We start from the raw sequence: 18,906 nt of genomic DNA on the forward strand, positions 1-18,906 counted from the left end.
TCTTATTATTATTATCCTTAATCTTATTTTTATTCCTATTATTATTCTTATCCTTCTTTTTCTTCTTCTTCTTATTGAATCTACAGTTTTAGTCTCTTTATACATGGTATTAAAACTGTTCAGGTTATTGGATGTTACGAGACGAGCACGCAGCCGATTGGACGAGAGGTTTGGACGTGATTCTCCAAGTCGGAGATCCGAGTAATATGGTATCTGCTCCGGAAGATTTCCCAAAATGCGGATCCTTCGTCGGGCCGGACTACTTCCTCATATAGACTGCTAGTTCCCTTAAGAATCTTTGGTCGTGTATATAATTGTAAATAAACTCGGACAGACTGAAAAGTGTACACGCCTTGAAAAAAAAAGACTTTTAACTGTTACGTTCGTTATACGCAAACGACTTAAGAAGATGTGCAGGGTAGTCGCTAGAATTATTTTCTCGATCAACGGAGCTCCGACACACAGTTTTTGTACTCCTTTTAAATAAATATCATTTTAAATTAACAGCGTCTTTCATTTATAAATCTCTCCATTACAAACCTATAATAAAAGCATCATTTATACATCCTTAATGTCAGAGAAAATATTTTTATCACACAGTAGATATTTGTTATATACAAAAATCATATTTAATCAAAAATTTAATGGCACAAAATTATTACTTGGTTATCAATAAATCATATTAAAAAAAACATCCAAATTTCATCAATAAATAAATATTACATTAAAGTCACGTGACTGCCTTAACCGAGAAAATGTCACGTATGAAGAAACAAAGGAAAGAGGCGCGGTTCATTTCAGTGTGTAAACGTCAGGTATCCCGGGAATCCTAACCATCGCGGGCATCGTGTTCGATGCTGCGTGCCGAGGTCCCGTGATGTCCTGCTTGTCGGCCGTGGATTCGCAAGTGGTGACCTTGCTCTCGGTGCCGCACGAGATCCTGTTCCTCCAGCACAAGGTGTTCCGAGAGTATGCCAAGATCGCCGTCGGTCCGGACTTCGTCCACACCGTACCCTCGTTCCTGGTCCTCGCCTCTGTGGCGATCGTCCTCTGGAGGAATCCGCCCTCGTGCAACGGCCTGGCGCAAGCCATGGCGTCGACGATGTTGTACAAAGCTGTTCAGGTATACAAGAAACCTAAACGGTCGCACTTCCGGTTCGTAATAACGTTATAAGGTGGTTACGTGTTTGAAGCTGGTGGTCAGCTGGATCGTCGCCATCGCGGTTTTGTGGCTCTGGCTGACGCTACAAAGGCTGCTCTACTGCTGCGTTTGGTACACTTGGAGTTACGTGAGTAGATTATACAACCCGACACCAGCTGCCATTTTCTATTTACTCCTGGCTATTTACTGCTTATATACATTTACTGCTTATATCTAGTTTGCGGTTAGGAGAGATTGCGTGTTTTGCAGGAATCGGAGTACAGACAAGTGTCGTATCAATGGTGGCAACGAGTTTGGTCATCATACTACTCACCGGCATTGAAACCGCCGGTCATGTCGGCTAGTTTTATCAGCTGGCTGATCTCGATGGCGATCGCTTCGTTTGCCCTAGGCTGTGCACTTTCCGCGAACCGTGTGTGGAATCTTATCGTCGAACATCTGATCGTCGCGAATGCCGCAATGGCGACGGTCAAGTGCCACGTGAACTCATACCTAAAAAGGTTCGATTTAGGTTAAGTTACTGTTTTTACTGTTTTTACTGTATTGTGAAGCGGAGGCAACCCTCGTGGGCCAAAAGAGCCCTTGGGTTGGTTTAGGTTTTTATGGTTTTATGTTGCAATGACGCGGAGGAGACCCCCACATGGGTCCTTCAATGGTGGACTCAACATATCTTCGATTTTGGGTTAGATTAGGTTGGGTTCAGTGAACTTATACGTAAAAAAGTTGGATTTAGGTTACTGTTTTTACTGTTTTTACTGTATTGTGAAGCGGAGGCAACCCTCGTGGGCCAAAAGAGCCCTTGGGTTGGTTTAGGTTTTTATGGTTTTATGTTGCAATGACGCGGAGGAGACCCCCACATGGGTCCTTCAATGGTGGACTCAACATATCTTCGATTTTGGGTTAGATTAGGTTGGGTTCAGTGAACTTATACGTAAAAAAGTTGGATTTAGGTTACTGTTTTTACTGTTTTTACTGTATTGTGAAGCGGAGGCAACCCTCGTGGGCCAAAAGAGCCCTTGGGTTGGTTTAGGTTTTTATGGTTTTATGTTGCAATGACGCGGAGGAGACCCCCACATGGGTCCTTCAATGGTGGACTCAACATATCTTCGATTTTGGGTTAGATTAGGTTGGGTTCAGTGAACTTATACGTAAAAAAGTTGGATTTAGGTTACTGTTTTTACTGTTTTTACTGTATTGTGAAGCGGAGGCAACCCTCGTGGGCCAAAAGAGCCCTTGGGTTGGTTTAGGTTTTTATGGTTTTATGTTGCAATGACGCGGAGGAGACCCCCACATGGGTCCTTCAATGGTGGACTCAACATATCTTCGATTTTGGGTTAGATTAGGTTGGGTTCAGTGAACTTATACGTAAAAAAGTTGGATTTAGGTTACTGTTTTTACTGTTTTTACTGTATTGTGAAGCGGAGGCAACCCTCGTGGGCCAAAAGAGCCCTTGGGTTGGTTTAGGTTTTTATGGTTTTATGTTGCAATGACGCGGAGGAGACCCCCACATGGGTCCTTCAATGGTGGACTCAACATATCTTCGATTTTGAGTTAGATTAGGTTGGGTTCAGTGAACTGATACGTAAAAAGGTTGCTACTAAGAATCCCTACTATTTAAAATCGAACTACTTAAGCAAATCTGTTAACCCTGACAGAATAATAACGCTCGCGCTGATGTACTGGTCCGAGGAGCCTCTGAAGGTCGAGAAGGACACGAATTTCCCTCCGGTGAACGACAGCAAGACTAATTCGGTCTGCGACGAGTGCCAATCGGACATATCCAGCAATCTGATGATGAATGAACCCCGAAGAGAAGTCCTGCCAATATCTTATGGCACCAATTGGACGCCAAAACCGAATTTCTCTGGGTACAAAGAGCCCCAAAGGAAAGTGTCGATGAAGTCGTTGTACACGATTGGGGCGGTGAACGACATTCAAGACTCGGACGAGTTGTCACCGCGGCAGATGCGTTACAAACGCGGTTGCCACACGGTTATACCGAACAACCTGAGCGACCAGTCGAGCGGATGTTGAGGAACCTGTACACGGAAACACAGTGGGAAAGGACGATTTTCTAGGTCACGTCGCCCCGGCAGAAGTAGATTGATTTTTGCAACGACGTGGTCGTGGGAATTAATCATCATGATAATAATAATAATAATAATACGCGACGACCAACGGGGATTTTATGAGAGTATCGCGTGTAGCGGACTTCGGGGGATCCGATTGGTTCGAATCAGGCTGTGATTCGAATTTCATTCGCTACGCACTAGGCGACCTGGTTCGATAGATAAGGTCAAGGGTTTATGGAAATTGACAAGTGGAGGCGTGAAGGAGGCTGTGCTACGAGTATTGTCTTTCAGATCAACCTAACCTTACCTTAGAAAGTAATTTTCAATAGGTTTTATGAAAAACAATGAAAAATTGTTCAGTTCCTTAGAATCTCATCGTACTTTCTACAAGTAGATTAGATTTAAGTATAAAAACGACTTGTACAATTTTATTGTAATATTGTATATTATAAAAATTATACGCCTACGTATTTTTTATAATCACAATCTTTATTTAACCGAACGATCGATATTGCTTTCTGCGTTCAAACGAAATAAGCAAACATGACGTTAACCACTCTTTACACAGGAACACCATCGCTGTGTACCTCTAATTTTCTTTACCCCTTGACCCAATACTCCCACGCGATTTTCCCCGTTTCATAAACATGCCCAATTAAAATTAACGCATCCCCCCTCAAAATGAACCGAGTCATTTTTTCTCTCCAGAGAAACCATATATATAAAAAATAACTGAAGAATAATTAACGTGTCATGTTTTCTTTTAATTGTCTATCGAAGGAACGAAGCTTTGACGAGACTCGTTCCAGCTTGTTTCCGGAGGGGATGCTACCGACTACGCATGCGCGTCGAAGGGGTAGCGTTCCCCATCTTGCGGCCAAGCATTATTCTGTAACGACATCCCCAGTAGGATAGGTCGACCAGGGTTCTACCTGCCGCTATCCGACGCGCGATAAAACTAGTTGAAAAAGGGAAGTGGATACATCCGTTGCAGTGACGCTGACTTGGACTAGACTCTGAGGATCTCCAGTTTCGTGGGATTGTACAATATCAAGACAGGTGAGGCCGGGTGTGCGCGAATTTCGTTCTTTGTGCTCGGGACAAGGTTCCCTAGTCCTGAGGGATGCTGGACATAAAAAAAAGGACAAATAAGGAATAATACGTAAGAGGGAGTCTTGAATAAATTCTAGAAGAGAGTTCTGGGTCAGCAAAAGGCACATTTTTAATTATTAATGTCAATCTTCCACCGTTTTCGAAAATTGTTTCACTTCAGCAATCAAGAATAGTTAAAAATTGTGTTTACCTGCATCTGAGGATAATTAAAACCGTACACAAATCCACGTGCACGGCGTAACGCGTGGCACGGAGTTTCCTATTGATTTTGCGTCCAGCATCCGGTGGGAGAATGGACGCGAGCACAAAGACTAGTAACTGCGTATGTACACACGTGCGAAACGGGCACGTGTCGCCCCTCCACTTCCCCTGGCAAACCTGTTTATGAATCGTAATAAGGGTTACCGGGACAGTGGAATGAAAGTAAGGGGTGCTTCACGTTCAGTTGGGGATCCAGTTTTCGGGGACACCCCTCTTGATCTTCACAGCTTGAATCGCTACGTTCAGTTGGACGATCTTCTAAAGATCAGATTCAGATCTCGTTGCTACGGTCTTCATCACACGGAAGTATGAGGATTTGCGTTAACGAGATGCAAGAATTTCAAGTTCTCTGCCCACTTCTAATTCCCTCTTGTCGCCTCGTTTCACGGATCTCGTTCAAAGCCTCAGTCTCGGAAGTTCTCTGTCCAACGACTGTCTGTCTCCCTGTCTGTCTGTCTGTCTGTCTGTCTGTCTGTCGCTCCGGAATGCAGCGACGGGATTTAACCAGAACAAAGGTCACACCGTGTCGATGTAATGAACGCGGAAATTGAAAAGCTCGAACGTCGCACGTCGCCGGGACGCCCGTGTATCTGATCGGCTTCGCGGTAATTCAATTTATTATTTACGTACCGCCCCGAGTTGAAACTGCGCAGTACTTCTTAAATCGCGTTCTTTTAAAAGTTTTTCTATTCACGGTTTTTTTTAATCGATCAATGATTAGGAAATTGTGTGAGTTCTTCGATTTTTTGTATATGCAGTGTTTAAAAAATCGTGGTACAAAGGGATGATTTCTTATGTGAAATATAGGTATATAGTTTTTTCATATTTGGTGTCAGTTTCGAGAAAATCGAATTTGAAAATTCAATAGGAACGCGTGTACTTATATAGATAGAGTCTATTTTATTCGCTGGATTTTTAGTTATGCACTCTCGTGAAAGAAATAAGTTATGACCTAAATAATGAAAATCAGGGTTAATTAAAAAGTAATATTGTTCAGGTACACATTGACGAACTCATTAGTTTCGGTTCACGGTTCGCTAATTCGTCGAGCAAGAATTTGTGTATAACAGCAAGGAAGACATTTTTAAAATTTGTAATTTATTAGAATAAATCAATTATTGTATTTATGGTTAATTATTAATTAAAGTCGCGTACCTGACGAATTTTTTAACTCGATTTTTGAAAAAATGACGCCATTTGTGAAAAACTATATGCCTTGTTTTCGACTAGATTTTATGTGAGGAAACGTCCCGTTGCTGGTTATACCACGATTTTGTAAACATCCTGTATGTTTTATGCCGAGTGTGGGCGGCATGATGCAATACTCTCCAGGTGTTTGCAATGACGGATTACGGTCGGATTTTGCAATGGTTTTGATTTTGGTATGGAAGTCAATTTGTATGATGTAATAGAAAATAGGGCATTTCTATTTTCTTTTTTTATTATTTTATGCGATTCATGGAAATTTGAAAATAGCATAAATCGTGGAATGATTTTTAGGACGATTTTGTAATGATTTTGATTTTGGAAGTAAAATCAATTAATATGACAGAAAATAGTGCCACAATTTTTTAAATTATGTTTTGTTCGATTTGAAATTTGAAAATAGCATAAATTGTTGTGTACAATGATTTTTGGAACGATTTTGTAATGATTTTGATTTTGGAAGTNTTCTTAATATCATTTTATACAATTCATGGAAATTTGAAAATTGAATAAATTGTGACATACAATGATTCCCAGAACGGTTTTACGACGAATTCGATTTTAGAACGAAAGTCAATTTATACGACAGAAAATAGAGTGCTCCAATTTTTGTAATATCATTTTATACGATTCATGGAAATTTAAAAATAGAATAAATTGTGACATACAATGATTCCCAGAACGATTTTACAACGAATTCGATTTTAGAACGAAAGTATATTTATACGACAGAAAATAGAATGTACCAATTTTTTTCACGTCATTTTATATGATTCATGGAAATTCGAAAATAGCATAAATCGCAATGTGCGATGATTCGTGAAACAGTTTTTCAATGATTTTGATTTTGGATCGAAAGTCAAATTGTATACCAAAAAACAGCGTGTCCCAATCCTTTTATAGATTTTGATTTCATAGAATTCAGGGAAATTCGAAAACTGATTCGATGATTTTTGAAATAATTTTTCAATGATTTTGATTTTGGATTGATAGTCGAATTGTATACCAAAAAACAGTGTGTCCCAATTCTTTAAATAAGATTTCATAAAATTCAGGGAAATTCGAAAACTGATTCGATGATTTTTGAAATAATTTTTCAATGATTTTGATTTTGGATCGAAAGTCAAATTGTATACCAAAAAACAGCGTGTCCCAATCCTTTTATAGAATTTTATTTCATAGAATTCAGGGAAGTTCGAAAACAGATTCGATAATTTTTGAAATAATTTTTCAATGATTTTGATTTTGGATCGAAATTCAAATTGTATACCAAAAAACAGTGTGTCCCAATTTTTTCATGGAAATTCAATGGAAATTCATGGAAATTTGCGAATATCATGGAAATTTGCGAATAGCATAAATCGCGGTATATAATGATTCGCGGAACCGCGACATCGATTTCGCATTAAGGGAGTATGCATCCATTAGCAACAATTTCCAAGAGGCAACACGGTGTCGCCCTGCTTATTGACCGACTTCCGCTTATGCAACCAAGCTGATAAAACATCATCGTAAACGAGATTGTTCTATGTATCCAAAACTATTTGCACTATGTATATAACAGTAGATGGCTGAATCTTTTGGCTTTGGAGGAAGCTCTAGCATGACCAAACCATTACTGGTACAGTTGGATCTGCCATATTGGAAAACATTATAATTTACAAAACCAAGTTCATTCGTGACATAATTAATATTAAGCCAGATTTTTGAAAATATAATAATATTATCGAGTAAATAGGAAGTATTTAATGAAGTAATGAGATCAGAGAACTTGGTCCTAAGATCACCTCCCCCCCACCCACATTTTGATAATAAATTTTGAGAAGAACAGTTAGTTTTTAATTACTATTATTAAAGTACGAGGACAAATTCTTCGTTAATCATGTGATCAATTACCCTAAATTTTCATGAGGCACCCTCGATTACGTCCCGATTGCGTGCAGGACACTTTTACGTAACGTCGCGAGGGCCAATCGTCGCGTGATTTCAGAAATTATGGCAGAGAAGATGTACTACTGGGGAGAGGAGAAGGATCAGGTCGATCCGGAACAAACTTTCATAGAATTTAAAGCGAAGTCTGGTAGGAAAAGGGAATCAACTCGTCCTGCACCGAAGACGATCGTTTCAACGATGCAGGACCGAGAGGGAGGCACCATCGAGAATCGGGAGGAAGACACGGAGCGTGGTGGATGGGACAACAAATTAGACTTCTTATTCTCGTGTATTAGTGTATCCGTGGGACTTGGAAACGTCTGGAGGTTTCCCTACTTGTGTTACAAAAATGGCGGAGGTGAGACCAAATTTAAATAACAATATTAAAAAATTGTTAATAAAAATTTGTCTAAAAATAAGAGTCTTATTTTAATTTAATAGTTTATTCCAAGGATTAATGTTAGTGATTGAAGGACATTAAAAACAAAATAAAAGTTTCACTAATCATTGCAAAAGACCATAATTTTATTACTTACATAATTACTTAAATTAATCATTTATTATTATTATTATTATTATTATTTATTGAAACCAGAAAAATTTACAAAATAAATCCTGTAGAGGTATCACAAATACCTGTACATAGGTCTGGTATAATATTTCTTATAACTAAAATACATTAAATATATAAATGATCTATACAGAAGAGTGGTTAACAGTAAATATATTTTATTTTATTTATTATTGCCAGTTCTCACAATTGCGCTATATTAAATATCACCCAGTTTTTCATTTTGTAGTTACTAAAATTTTTACTCAGGTCCAATTACCTTAGATTATTTGGTAAAGTATTATAAATCTTGGTAATTACATAAATACTTGTCTTTTGCCCAACAGTTAATTTGGTTTTTGGTATTGGGAGGTTTTTATTCTTCGTTGTGTTTGTTCTTTGTTGATGCAATATTTTTAAGTATTCATTATTATATTTAATTGATTCCAATTGAAAAATTTGTTTTTAAATTTTATTGCCTTTTTGATCAAATCAGATATAATTTAAATAACGATAATTAAAAACTGTTAATAAATTGTTTTTCAATTTTAGTTCCTTTTTGATTAAATCAGATACAATTTAAATAGCAATAATTGAAAATTGTTAATAAATTGTTTTTCAGTTTTGGTGTCTTTTTGATCAAATGACAAAATTTAAATATTGATAATAATAAATTTTTGGTAAATTTGAATGCGTAGGTGCCTTCCTCATCACGTATGGGATCGCCATGTTGTTTTGCGGTATTCCTATATTCTTCCAAGAAGTGGCTATTGGGCAGTACCTCGGCGCCGGAGGGATGACCCTCGTAGGACAATTGTGCCCCTTGTTACAAGGTAGCATTACAATTATGGTAGTAGTCCTTGCGATTTTGTTGTCTTTTCTTGTAATTTTTACCAAATCTTTAAGTCATTAATGTCGAAAACTTGTTTAAAACTGGTGGAAAACATGATTTCGACGTTAATAACGTAATCAGACGTAATCTACACGATTGAGTCATTCAGAGTAGTCCTAATCTACAGGTTTTCTACAAACTAAGTAGAAAACTAATGACATAAGTCGAGTACTCGTCACTGCTTGTAAAGTGTAGAACTTTGTATAAACTAGCAGAAGACACGTGAGCGAAATGACATTATGTAAATCTGGCAACACTGAACTTAAAGAATATTAACTCTGCTGTCTATCGAGAGAGTGCGAGAATGCGCACGCTGCAATCACTATACATGTACAACGAATGCAATATTGCCAAACCTGCACGCTCTCGACACTTCGTTAGTATTGGTTTACACATACATTACTTATGGTAAATGTATGAATACATTCAGACTGAAATCTGCCTTACCGACCGTGTGAGAAACGGCAGCAGCGCGCAAGCGGTACAGCAAGCATGTCCCACTCGTTTCTCCCTATTCCAACAGCTCTCCCCACCTCACGCAATAGTCACAGTAACTTAGCGAACCATAATACGCTCACACTATTTAACGTATCCCCACCTAGGCCCCAGTTGAAGGTCACGTCGCGTGCGCGACACAGTTGGACATGCCTGCGTTACAGGGTACAAACCAGGGTTCTCATAATTTGTCCCTCGGCCGGAAAGTGGGGGCGACGCGACTATGGTGGGGACTGGTACTTGATGGGGGTACGCTCAGGGACGAGATAATTTTTCCCTCGGCCGGAAAGTGGGGACTACGCGACCATGGTGGGGACTGGTACTTGACGGGGGTATGCTAGGCATAGTCAGCGAAGGCGCATGAGGGGAATAGTAGTGGGGATCGAAATACGGGCGAAAAAGAGGGGAAGCGAGCCGTGCGGGAAAAATTATGATAAGCCTGGTACAAATTCTTGAATAGGAACATAGTTGGGCTATTACCTTAAGTAGAGAATTTCCATTTGACGCCTGATTGCATTCATAAAAATTGCAGGCGTCGGATACGCTACAATGACGATCGTTTTCTTCCTGGACGTGTATTACTGCATCATCATCGCTTGGACACTTTTTTATCTGATAAGCACCTTCGTCAACATACCCAGCGTGCCCTGGAAGGGTTGCGGTCAGTAAACAAATTCAGCAAATCTCCTTCCTTATTTCCCCCTTGTACTGAATCTTTGCTTGTAGGCAATTGGTGGAACACCGAGGACTGTTACGACGGCCTCGTTAAAATCGAGAAAACGAACAATACTAATTCGACGTACAATAGTACCGAGCCCCACCATACTACGCCAGTCGAGGAATACTGGGAGTAAGCAAAAACTCAATAAAAAAAAAAGATATGATCATCGATGAAAACTATGATGGAGACTCGTTTGATGATTGCAGGAGGCGAGTCCTGGGGGTGACTTCCGGTATCGAAAGCATCGGGGGGATTCAATGGGAGCTGCTAGGCTGCCTGATCGTCGGCTGGCTCCTCGTTTACTCTATCATCCGTCGCGGCCTCCATCAGAGCGGTAAGATCATCTGGTTTTCAGCCTTGTTCCCCTACGTGGTGCTTTTCATTCTTTTGGGAAGAGCGGTGACGCTAGAGGGCAGCTATCGAGGATTGTTGTACTACGTAACGCCCAGATGGGAAGAATTGTTATCGCCCGGACCGTGGATCGACGGGGCTACGCAAATTTTCTTTGCCTACAGCATCGGGACCGGGGCCCTGCCCGCCCTCGGCTCGTACAACAAGTTCCATCACAATTGTTACAAGTATGAAAAGCCAATTTCTCATTTACATCCAAATGAAGGTCGAATTTGAACAAATACGTTTGCGCAGAGACGCCATAATCACTTGCGTGGTGAACACGTTGACCTGCCTGCTAGCAGGCTGCGTGACGTTCTCCATTCTTGGTCACATCGCCTCTGAACAAGGCACCGAAGTGTCCGAAGTGGTGAAAAGTGGTCCAGGACTCGTATTCCTCACATATCCAGAAGTAGTCCTAAAACTCCCTGGGGCTTCGATGTGGGCAATCATTTTCTTCGTCATGTTACTAGTAAGAATGTTCACGCTATTGTCCTGAACGTATTCCTAAATCGATTTCTTCCTCAGATACTTGGGATCGACAGTGAATTCTGCATCGTCGAGTCCTTCATTACCGGCGTGGTCGATAATTGGCCAGACCTGCTTCGTCCCCATCGAAAGAAATTCACCATCGCTATTTGCTGTCTGATGTTCGCCTTGGGCCTGCCCATGGTGACCAACGGCGGGGTCTACATATTCCAATTAATGGACTTCTACTCGGCGAGCGGCATGTCGATCCTCTGGGTCTGTTTCTTCCAAACGATCGCGATATCGTGGATATTCGGTGCGAAGAAGTTCTGCGATTGCATCCACCAGATGATGGGCGTGCGGCTGAATAAATTCTGGTACGTTTGCTGGGTAGTCTTCGCGCCGGTCATCATGGCGGTAAGTATGTTTCTTCATTGAGAAGAGATTACTAAAGAGTGGCACTGCTTGCGTTCAGGGCTGCCAGAAACAGGGATCTCGTAACTTTACGTGCACGGCTCGCTTCCCCTCTTTTTCGCCCGTATTTCGATCCCCACTACTATTCCCCTCATGCGTGCTCATGCGCGTTCGCGAAGCTCTCCGCAGCGCTACCGTGAAAATCACTGCATATCCCCACCAACTATTGGTCCCCACCATGGTCGCGTCGTCCCCACTTTCCGCTTGCACGTAAAGTTACGAGATCCCTGGCCAGAAAATCGTATCCCATCGTATCCCATACCCCCTCCATCAGCAATTCTCCTCTGGCGATGCCATAGTGGAGACAGCGTGACGTTCCTCTCTGTTGAGCATCGCGAGAGGGGAATCGAGCCAATTTGCTGGTGGAAGGGGTATGGGATACGATTATCTGACAACCCTGTGCAGGACTTCTCCTCTTCCCTTGCTGTCCCCCACTACTTTTTTTCCCCCACTTACGTTATCCATGGTCATTGGAAACATGCCTTAATAATGCCATATGTAAGTGGGGAGAGCACAGGGAGAGGAGAAGTCCTGCATTCTGGCAGCCCTGACGAGGTCCCATAAGGCTCCCCATTTTTTAATAACCTCTCTTCGGTGGTTTCTTCAATCGACATCAAATTTTTTATTGATATAATGTTTAATATTTTAATACTATGTTTTGTAGTTTATATTCGTGTTTCAATGTGTGCAATACACGCCACTGAAATACGGGAGTAATTACGAGTACCCAGCATGGGCAGAAGTGGTTGGGTTTTGCCTAAGTTTATCATCGATGATCTGGATACCCGGCTACGCTCTCTATTACGTTATCGTCACTCCAGGATCCATTAAAGAGGTGATACATCTTCAGCGGACATCTATTTGTCTCTGTCAGCCATTACACGAATTCGTTTTCACACACTATTATTTTTAGAACCTTGTGAAAGGTCTGCAGCCGAACATAAAGTCGCAACCGAAGCTACCGAAAGGCGAGAAGTCCGCAGTGATACCAATGTCTGAAAGCAGTGCAGGATTGATCACTAAGAACAACAGTTTCCTGAGTCAAACATGATTGCCATGAATGGTCTCTCTACCTCCCATCATAGGTTGTAATTATAATCGTAAGCTTAGCGTATTAAACAGACTTAACATAGGCGAAGTTGGACGCAGGCTCGCCTAACGTCAGATAAGTTGACTTTCTCTGATCAAGAAAGGAGGAATTCTGTTATTTTCCTGCCGTCACGAAAGTCCATAACCACTTTCGCACAGCTTGGAGGTAGTGGGCTAATCCAGGCATGGCCAAGTGATTCCTCCCTACTCCAATAGCTCTCCCCACCTCGTGCAATTGTCACAGTGACTCAGCACTGACACTACTTGACGCATCCCCACCTATTTTCGCGGTCCCAAAAGTATATGACCGTTTCACGCAGCTTAGAAGGTGGTGGGGTTGTAACAAACTCCCTCCACACGGTTCAGTATACACGGCAGGGATCTCGTAATTTTTCGGTCGGCCGGAAAGTGGGGACGACGCGACTATGGTGGGGACCAATAGTTGGTGGGGGTATGCAGTGATTTTCACGGTAGCGCTGCGGAGAGCTTCGCGAACGCGCATGAGCACGCATGAGGGGAATAGTAGTGGGGATCGAAATACGGGCGAAAAAGCCGTGCACGAAAAATTACGAGATCCCTGCTCCACACGGTTCAGTATACACGGTAAAGCATTGAGATGCGCAGAACGATCAAAAACTGAACTGTGCCCGGTCTAGGGGTCTCAGAATTTATCCCTCGGCCGGAAAGTGGGGACGACGCGACCATGGTGGGGACTGGTACTTGATACGTTCGCTTCGCGAAGGCGCATGAGGAGAATAGTAGTGGGGATCGAAATACGGGCGAAAAGGAGGGGAAGCGAGCCGTGCGGGATAAATTCTGAGACCCCTGGTCCGGTCCTAAACGCTCGGGACCACGAATATAGGCTCCTGCTGAAGGTTGAATCGTTAACAAGTCACCGTTGAACATGTCTGAAGTAATCAAATACGTAGATTTAAATAATGGCGAAGATATGTGAAGCATTAGAAAGAAAGAGAGAGATGAGGACACTCTTTGCGCAGTTATGGACTCTCGTGACGGCAGGTATAGAATGATTTACGAACCCGAGAGCGAGCCAACTTCGTTTCTATGGATAAATATAATGGTACCTCGTAAAGGTACTTAGAGAATGAAACGAGTTAGATTTATATTACGTTAGTTTTTTGAATATTCGAGAGGTCTATATTTTTCTATCGCGATTGTCGATCGCGATATTCCTATACCGAGCAACACGAGACGTAGCCTAGCCAGCCAGACCGGTTTTTAGCGAGGAAAGTGCGATTTAACGAGAAAGTAGACTTTGCTGGAAGAGATATCAAGACGGCTGTTGAAGATATTCTTGTCAGACGTGAAGAATGATTATTTTTGACACGAGATTTATATTTGGAACGAACGGACGGTTTCGAAACGAACGTCCTTTCGTTTGACTTTAACACGCGAGCTTTCGCTGATCGAAATTTTTACGAGACTCGATTTGCAGTATTTTCTACAGAAATTTGTAACAGGATTTTCGAGCACGACTGCTTTTTACGAGACGATATTTTGTAACCGAGACGACTGATTTCTACGCGACAAGTTGACAGTCGAAAGCTAAGAATTTGTGCCTCGACGACGATGATGAGGATTAATAGAGATAGCGTGACTGTCTTTAGTTTGCCAATTTCTTTTTTTTTATATTTTTTATTGAACAGAAGACAGGATTTTTAAAAGTGTAGTAATCTGAACGTTGCCTTAGGTCGCACAAGTTCCGAGATGAAACGGCGAATGCCTCGCAAAAGCCTCGGCATCAGCGTTGCTACAACGAATAGTCGTTGTTCCATGCAAATTAATGCAAATCGAAAATTCTATAGTAATCGGAACGATGCAAACTCCTAAAAATTAATGCTAAGGAATATTCCAGTATTCATTATAAAATACTATGTTATCTGTGTTGTACGCTTGATTAGTACACCAAATAGATGAAGGAATGAGCCCAGATAATGATTATAATTAATCATGTACAGTTTGGGGCAATGATTTCTTTTGGTTCGTTTCATTTCAATTGATTCTTTCTATGATTGGGTCAGTTTCGGCCAATGAGAATTTCCCTTAATAGGACGACGTTCAAAAACAGTAACAAGTCTATATCTTGTTCTTCGATCTGGAATTAATGCTTACCTATTGCCGCTAGCAAAAAATGTTGCAAACAAAAGTTGTATACCTGAGTTTATAAGAGTCTAGTTGCGTTTTGCGCAGCTTGGTAGTCTGGCCAAGTGATTTTATATTTGTGTTGCAACATTCGTTTCTGGTTGTATGTGTACAAAAACTATTGAGTAAATGAAAATGTCATTATTTGAATTAACCGCGCTGGGTTCCTTATGGCGAGTGTGCTGCCAACTATACCTGAGTTCCCGAGAGTCTAGTTGCGGTTTGCGCAGCTTGGAAGGTGGTGGAGGTCGCAGCGAACCCCCTCCACACGGTTCAGTATACGCGGTAAAACATTGAGATGCGCAGAACGATCAAAAACTGTGCCCATTCTCGGGAACTCAGGTATAGCACTAGTTATCAACTACAAATAAGGTCCTATGCAATTTTCCCATTAAAATTGTCTTTATTCTGAGATGTCAAAATTGTATAAAAACCTAGCAGCATCAACGCCATATTGGGCATTGAAAAAAGAAAAAAGATTTAATACTGTTTTTATATCTTGTTCGCTTAATGGAAACTAACATAAGCCAGAGCTGACCAGGAGTCATTGTCCCAAGCTGTACTGATTTCAAGGGATTCAGGACCAGCTTTGCAAAGTATACCTAAAAAACATGGCACATGAACACAGCGCTAAGTAGAAAAACTTAATGGCAGATTTGCTTACTGTGTCAAGTTAGAATGCACAATTTTGATTTTGATATATAAGCCAGTATTTAGAGTCGTTATATTTAAGATCGCCTTAAGGATTTGCTTAAGGATCTATAGGATACTTAGCAAAATATTGGACGTCTTATCTCATTTCTCTCAATCTCTCATCTCTCAATCAAAATCTGGCATTGCCAACAACAATAATCAAGTATACCATCAAGCTTTGCCATTCTTGACCCCTACTTATCGCTATGTTCACGTGGCACGTATTTTAGGTAGAATCCCTTGAGATCAGTGATGAAGACAAGCTTACCAAAATCGATTGTCTATAAGCAAGAGCAATAAAACTGTCCTAGGATGCTTGAAAGCACACTGGGCCTAAATCAGTATTACACGTTTCATGTAAACGAGCTTAAACAATTGTTAATGTTGCAAATCATAAGAAGCTTTGTTTACATTTTAATGTCGCGCACGTGACTCCGTTAGGCTCAGCCAGTCATAGAGTTATTATAGATAGAGTAGAGAAGACATAGGCTCTTGTGTAAGTATTAACGTATACTCATTAGATAGAGAAAGAAAATGGATGACCTCTTTCTATCTCTTTCTATCGTGCGCTAGTAGAAAGAGATAAAGAAAGGTCTCTTACTGTCTCTTTCTTTCTATTCAGGATACGGTTTCCGGACAACCTTCCCTACTCTATCTATACTTGCGGTCCCGTGAGTTTAGGGACCGTTTCGCGCAGCTTGGAAGGTGGTGGGGGTCGCAGCGAACTCCCTCCACACTGTAAAGGATTGAGATGCGCAAAACGATCAAAAACTGAACTGTGCCCGGTCCTAGACTCTCGGAACCACGAGTGTATAATAACTTTATGCAGGCAGCATCTCGTTGTCCGAATTCCCTGTGATCATGGGAACGAGGCCAAACGAGGCTAAACAAAAGCTGCATAATAGTATCGAGTGAGCCGATTGAAATCGTCGCGCGTCTAATCCCGCTCACCGGCCAATCCGGATGGATTAGTCGAGCGGAACGAATGCCCGCTAATTACTCTCACGTTAATCAATATACTTCCGGTGGTTTCTGTCACGAAATAAGCAACGCACGGACGCGGGGGTGTATAGAATCGACAGGTGACCACACTTATCCGTGACCGGATCAATCCGATCGGAATCGCATTATGCCTCGTCAACGTACCGTTCCGCGTCGATATACGCGCATACGCGAATCAGTGACGTCGATTGTACCCGCGTATAATTGGTGATAAGCTTGTTGGCACGAAGACCGAGGGTGGATGCCATACCAGTGTGGGTGAGTGAACTCGATTAACGGAGCACCGGTGAATTAAATTGGACAACCACCACCAAACCCCCCCCCATCCACCCTCGCCCCTGCAGAATCAGCATTGTTTTATACAGCGAAATGAAATTATAACGAATGCAGTGCAGCTACAATCCACCATATTTACACCCTTTGTTCGTCCTCTCCTGATGTTCTCTAAATTGTTTTCGATTGTCAGACGTGTAACGACATTTACGAGTTGTGTGGTACTAAAACGTTTAAACAAATTAGATTATTTATTATTAATAGGTAATCCGGTAGACCGACGGAGATTTAATGGGAACATTTCTGGCTCAAAAGTAGAATTTAATCTCTTCGAGATGTTATCGAGTTCGGTGTATTTTAATAAATGATAATTAACAGACACTTGCCTTCGGTTTAAATCCCCACCCCCAAAATTTCCCCATCCAATTATACGGGACACCATTTTTTTTTTTTTTTTTTAATTAGCAATGATTGTTGGAAGCCGCCTTTACATCAAAACTAAGATTTTTGCGCCCCTAACGAGTTTAAGTGAAGGCCGCACTTCCACAAGTCGTGCCTATCAGCCAATAGACTTTCAAGAATTGTTAGAGTTTAAATATAAATTTATAATAAGAAATATGGCGAAACTTCCGAAAAGTTCTTCGAATTTTCTAAAATTTTGAAAATACGTTCTTTTTTTATAAAAATCATAATTGAAAAAAGGATTTTCAGCGACTCGAAAAGAACTTTTTTACCATTTCAAAGTCACTTCCTATATTACCAACAATGCAGTGACTTATAATTTGTCTGCTTCTTAATTTGTTGCATACACATATTTGATATCTTCGATTAATTGTAAAAATGGATCCTAACTTAACCTAACCCACTCAACCCACGATAATCTAACCTAACGATTGAAAATAGGTTCTTCAACTTGCTTTCAAAGCTGTATTGCATATTCCCGCGGTTGTGACTACGTCGGTAATATAGATAACGACACGCAAATTTTAAAAAATTGTTTTTCGAATCGCCAAAAATCCTCGCCATCATGATTCTTTTTTCAAAAATGAACTTATTTTCAAAATTTTAGCAAATTTGGAGAACGAGGCTTTTCAGAAGTACAGGCAAGAAATAAAAATTCGGAAAATTTTCAAAAAACCGAACCGCCATGCCACATGAATACATGAATTCCATCTAGACAGACGAATCTAGAAATTATGTGGGACCTCGTGTTATGAAACTTGCATGTTTAAACGAACGCGAGGATAACTGCTTGGAGGATTCATTTACCAATAGAAAAATTGATGCCACGGTGTATACGGTTTGGCATCCGATGAAAAATGCAAAGCGTGCACGCGAACGCGGATTTGTGGTAGGTTGGAATATTCGAAATAGGAGGAAGAGGAACAGGAGAGAGGCGCGTTGACTACGCAGGGAGGAGAGCCTTTGTCATGGAACAGATTCAATCATGAATTCCGTGCAGCTTCCGGTTTCCACCCTTTCCCTGCGTCCCTTTGTGTCTAAAATCCGTATCGACCAGGCCACATCAGCCACGAGGTTTTATTCGACAAAGAAACACTTGGATTTAAAAACAGAAGTGTATTTATCAAAGGCATGATTTCTAGACAAGTGAGATTGTCGATTTAATTTGAGAACGCGAATCTGTTTGGGGAACTACGTTTGTCAAACGTCTGAAGCAATGACGAGAAACCGATTGGCCTGGTTGATCAATTAATCTATACTCCGAGAACCACTTAGCTCACTGTCTCGTGCAATCGCGTCGTTCCGCTCCTAGCGTGCACGGAACTTCCGGAAAGAAATCTTCGATCATTAACGACGGTTCTTGTTTCCGTTGAAGGAATCACGTTTATGACGTTCTTAGGCACGTTAGGGTAGGCAACACGTTTACAGATGCGACAATGGACTTTACTGTCTGTTAAGGATGTATTGGCTATATAGTAAATATGAAAA

General features: G+C 41.2%; 3 protein-coding genes and 1 long non-coding RNA gene across 8 annotated transcripts in view; 3 read left to right on the top strand and 1 right to left on the bottom strand.

The window, feature by feature from the left end:
• LOC108627421 (laccase-4) overlaps positions 1-504 on the top strand; it is a 22,763-nt gene extending 22,259 nt beyond the window's left edge. For all 4 annotated transcript variants that reach the window (XM_018028665.2, XM_026815576.1, XM_026815574.1 and 1 more), the window contains one exon: positions 124-504. In XM_018028665.2, the coding sequence (XP_017884154.1) occupies positions 124-275 (152 nt within the window). In that variant the 3' untranslated portion in view covers positions 276-504. The remainder of the gene's footprint in view (positions 1-123) is intronic.
• Positions 505-653: 149 nt separating this feature from the next.
• Positions 654-3,328, top strand: LOC108627415 (uncharacterized). Its single transcript, XM_018028639.2, has 4 exons — positions 654-1,123; positions 1,194-1,289; positions 1,412-1,662; positions 2,818-3,328. Exons 1-4 carry the CDS (start codon positions 878-880, stop codon positions 3,194-3,196), a joined length of 972 nt encoding a protein of 323 aa, XP_017884128.1. The 5' UTR covers positions 654-877; the 3' UTR covers positions 3,197-3,328.
• On the bottom strand, positions 907-4,902 carry LOC113464655 (uncharacterized). The gene is made up of 3 exons (XR_003389498.1): positions 4,538-4,902; positions 1,184-1,654; positions 907-1,115 (listed from the first exon to the last, which is right to left on the bottom strand). It is a non-coding gene; the product is annotated as an uncharacterized LOC113464655 (long non-coding RNA).
• LOC108627423 (sodium- and chloride-dependent GABA transporter 1) lies at positions 3,855-13,250 on the top strand. 2 transcript variants are annotated; one of them, XM_018028669.2, is made up of 10 exons: positions 3,855-4,293; positions 7,805-8,104; positions 8,995-9,129; positions 10,216-10,344; positions 10,410-10,533; positions 10,611-10,982; positions 11,050-11,266; positions 11,323-11,679; positions 12,401-12,571; positions 12,650-13,250. In XM_018028669.2, exons 2-10 carry the CDS (start codon positions 7,810-7,812, stop codon positions 12,785-12,787), a joined length of 1,938 nt encoding a protein of 645 aa, XP_017884158.1. In that variant the 5' UTR covers positions 3,855-4,293; positions 7,805-7,809; the 3' UTR covers positions 12,788-13,250. The 2 variants fall into 2 exon arrangements, with proteins under 2 accessions (XP_017884158.1, XP_017884157.1); XM_018028668.2 differs by lacking the exon at positions 3,855-4,293 and adding an exon at positions 4,937-5,213 and having other exon boundaries at positions 12,650-12,787.
• The last annotated feature ends 5,656 nt before the right edge of the window (positions 13,251-18,906 follow it).

Source organism: Ceratina calcarata, unplaced genomic scaffold (assembly GCF_001652005.2).
Source record: "Ceratina calcarata isolate Rehan_Ccalc_2016 unplaced genomic scaffold, ASM165200v1 scaffold470.2, whole genome shotgun sequence".
NCBI classification, from domain to species: domain Eukaryota; kingdom Metazoa; phylum Arthropoda; class Insecta; order Hymenoptera; family Apidae; genus Ceratina; species Ceratina calcarata.

What these genes read in the sequence shown, in the direction of transcription:
- LOC108627423 (XM_018028669.2), top strand. Translation starts at nt 7,810, where the DNA reads ATGGCAGAGAAGATGTACTACTGGGGAGAGGAGAAGGATCAGGTCGAT. An exon ending in GTGTTACAAAAATGGCGGAG is followed by an intron (nt 8,105 to 8,994) that starts GTGAGACCAAAT and finishes TTGAATGCGTAG; the next exon opens with GTGCCTTCCTCATCACGTAT. An exon ending in CGTGCCCTGGAAGGGTTGCG is followed by an intron (nt 10,345 to 10,409) that starts GTCAGTAAACAA and finishes CTTTGCTTGTAG; the next exon opens with GCAATTGGTGGAACACCGAG.
- LOC108627415 (XM_018028639.2), top strand. Translation starts at nt 878, where the DNA reads ATGTCCTGCTTGTCGGCCGTGGATTCGCAAGTGGTGACCTTGCTCTCG. An exon ending in TGTTGTACAAAGCTGTTCAG is followed by an intron (nt 1,124 to 1,193) that starts GTATACAAGAAA and finishes ACGTGTTTGAAG; the next exon opens with CTGGTGGTCAGCTGGATCGT. An exon ending in TTTGGTACACTTGGAGTTAC is followed by an intron (nt 1,290 to 1,411) that starts GTGAGTAGATTA and finishes CGTGTTTTGCAG; the next exon opens with GAATCGGAGTACAGACAAGT.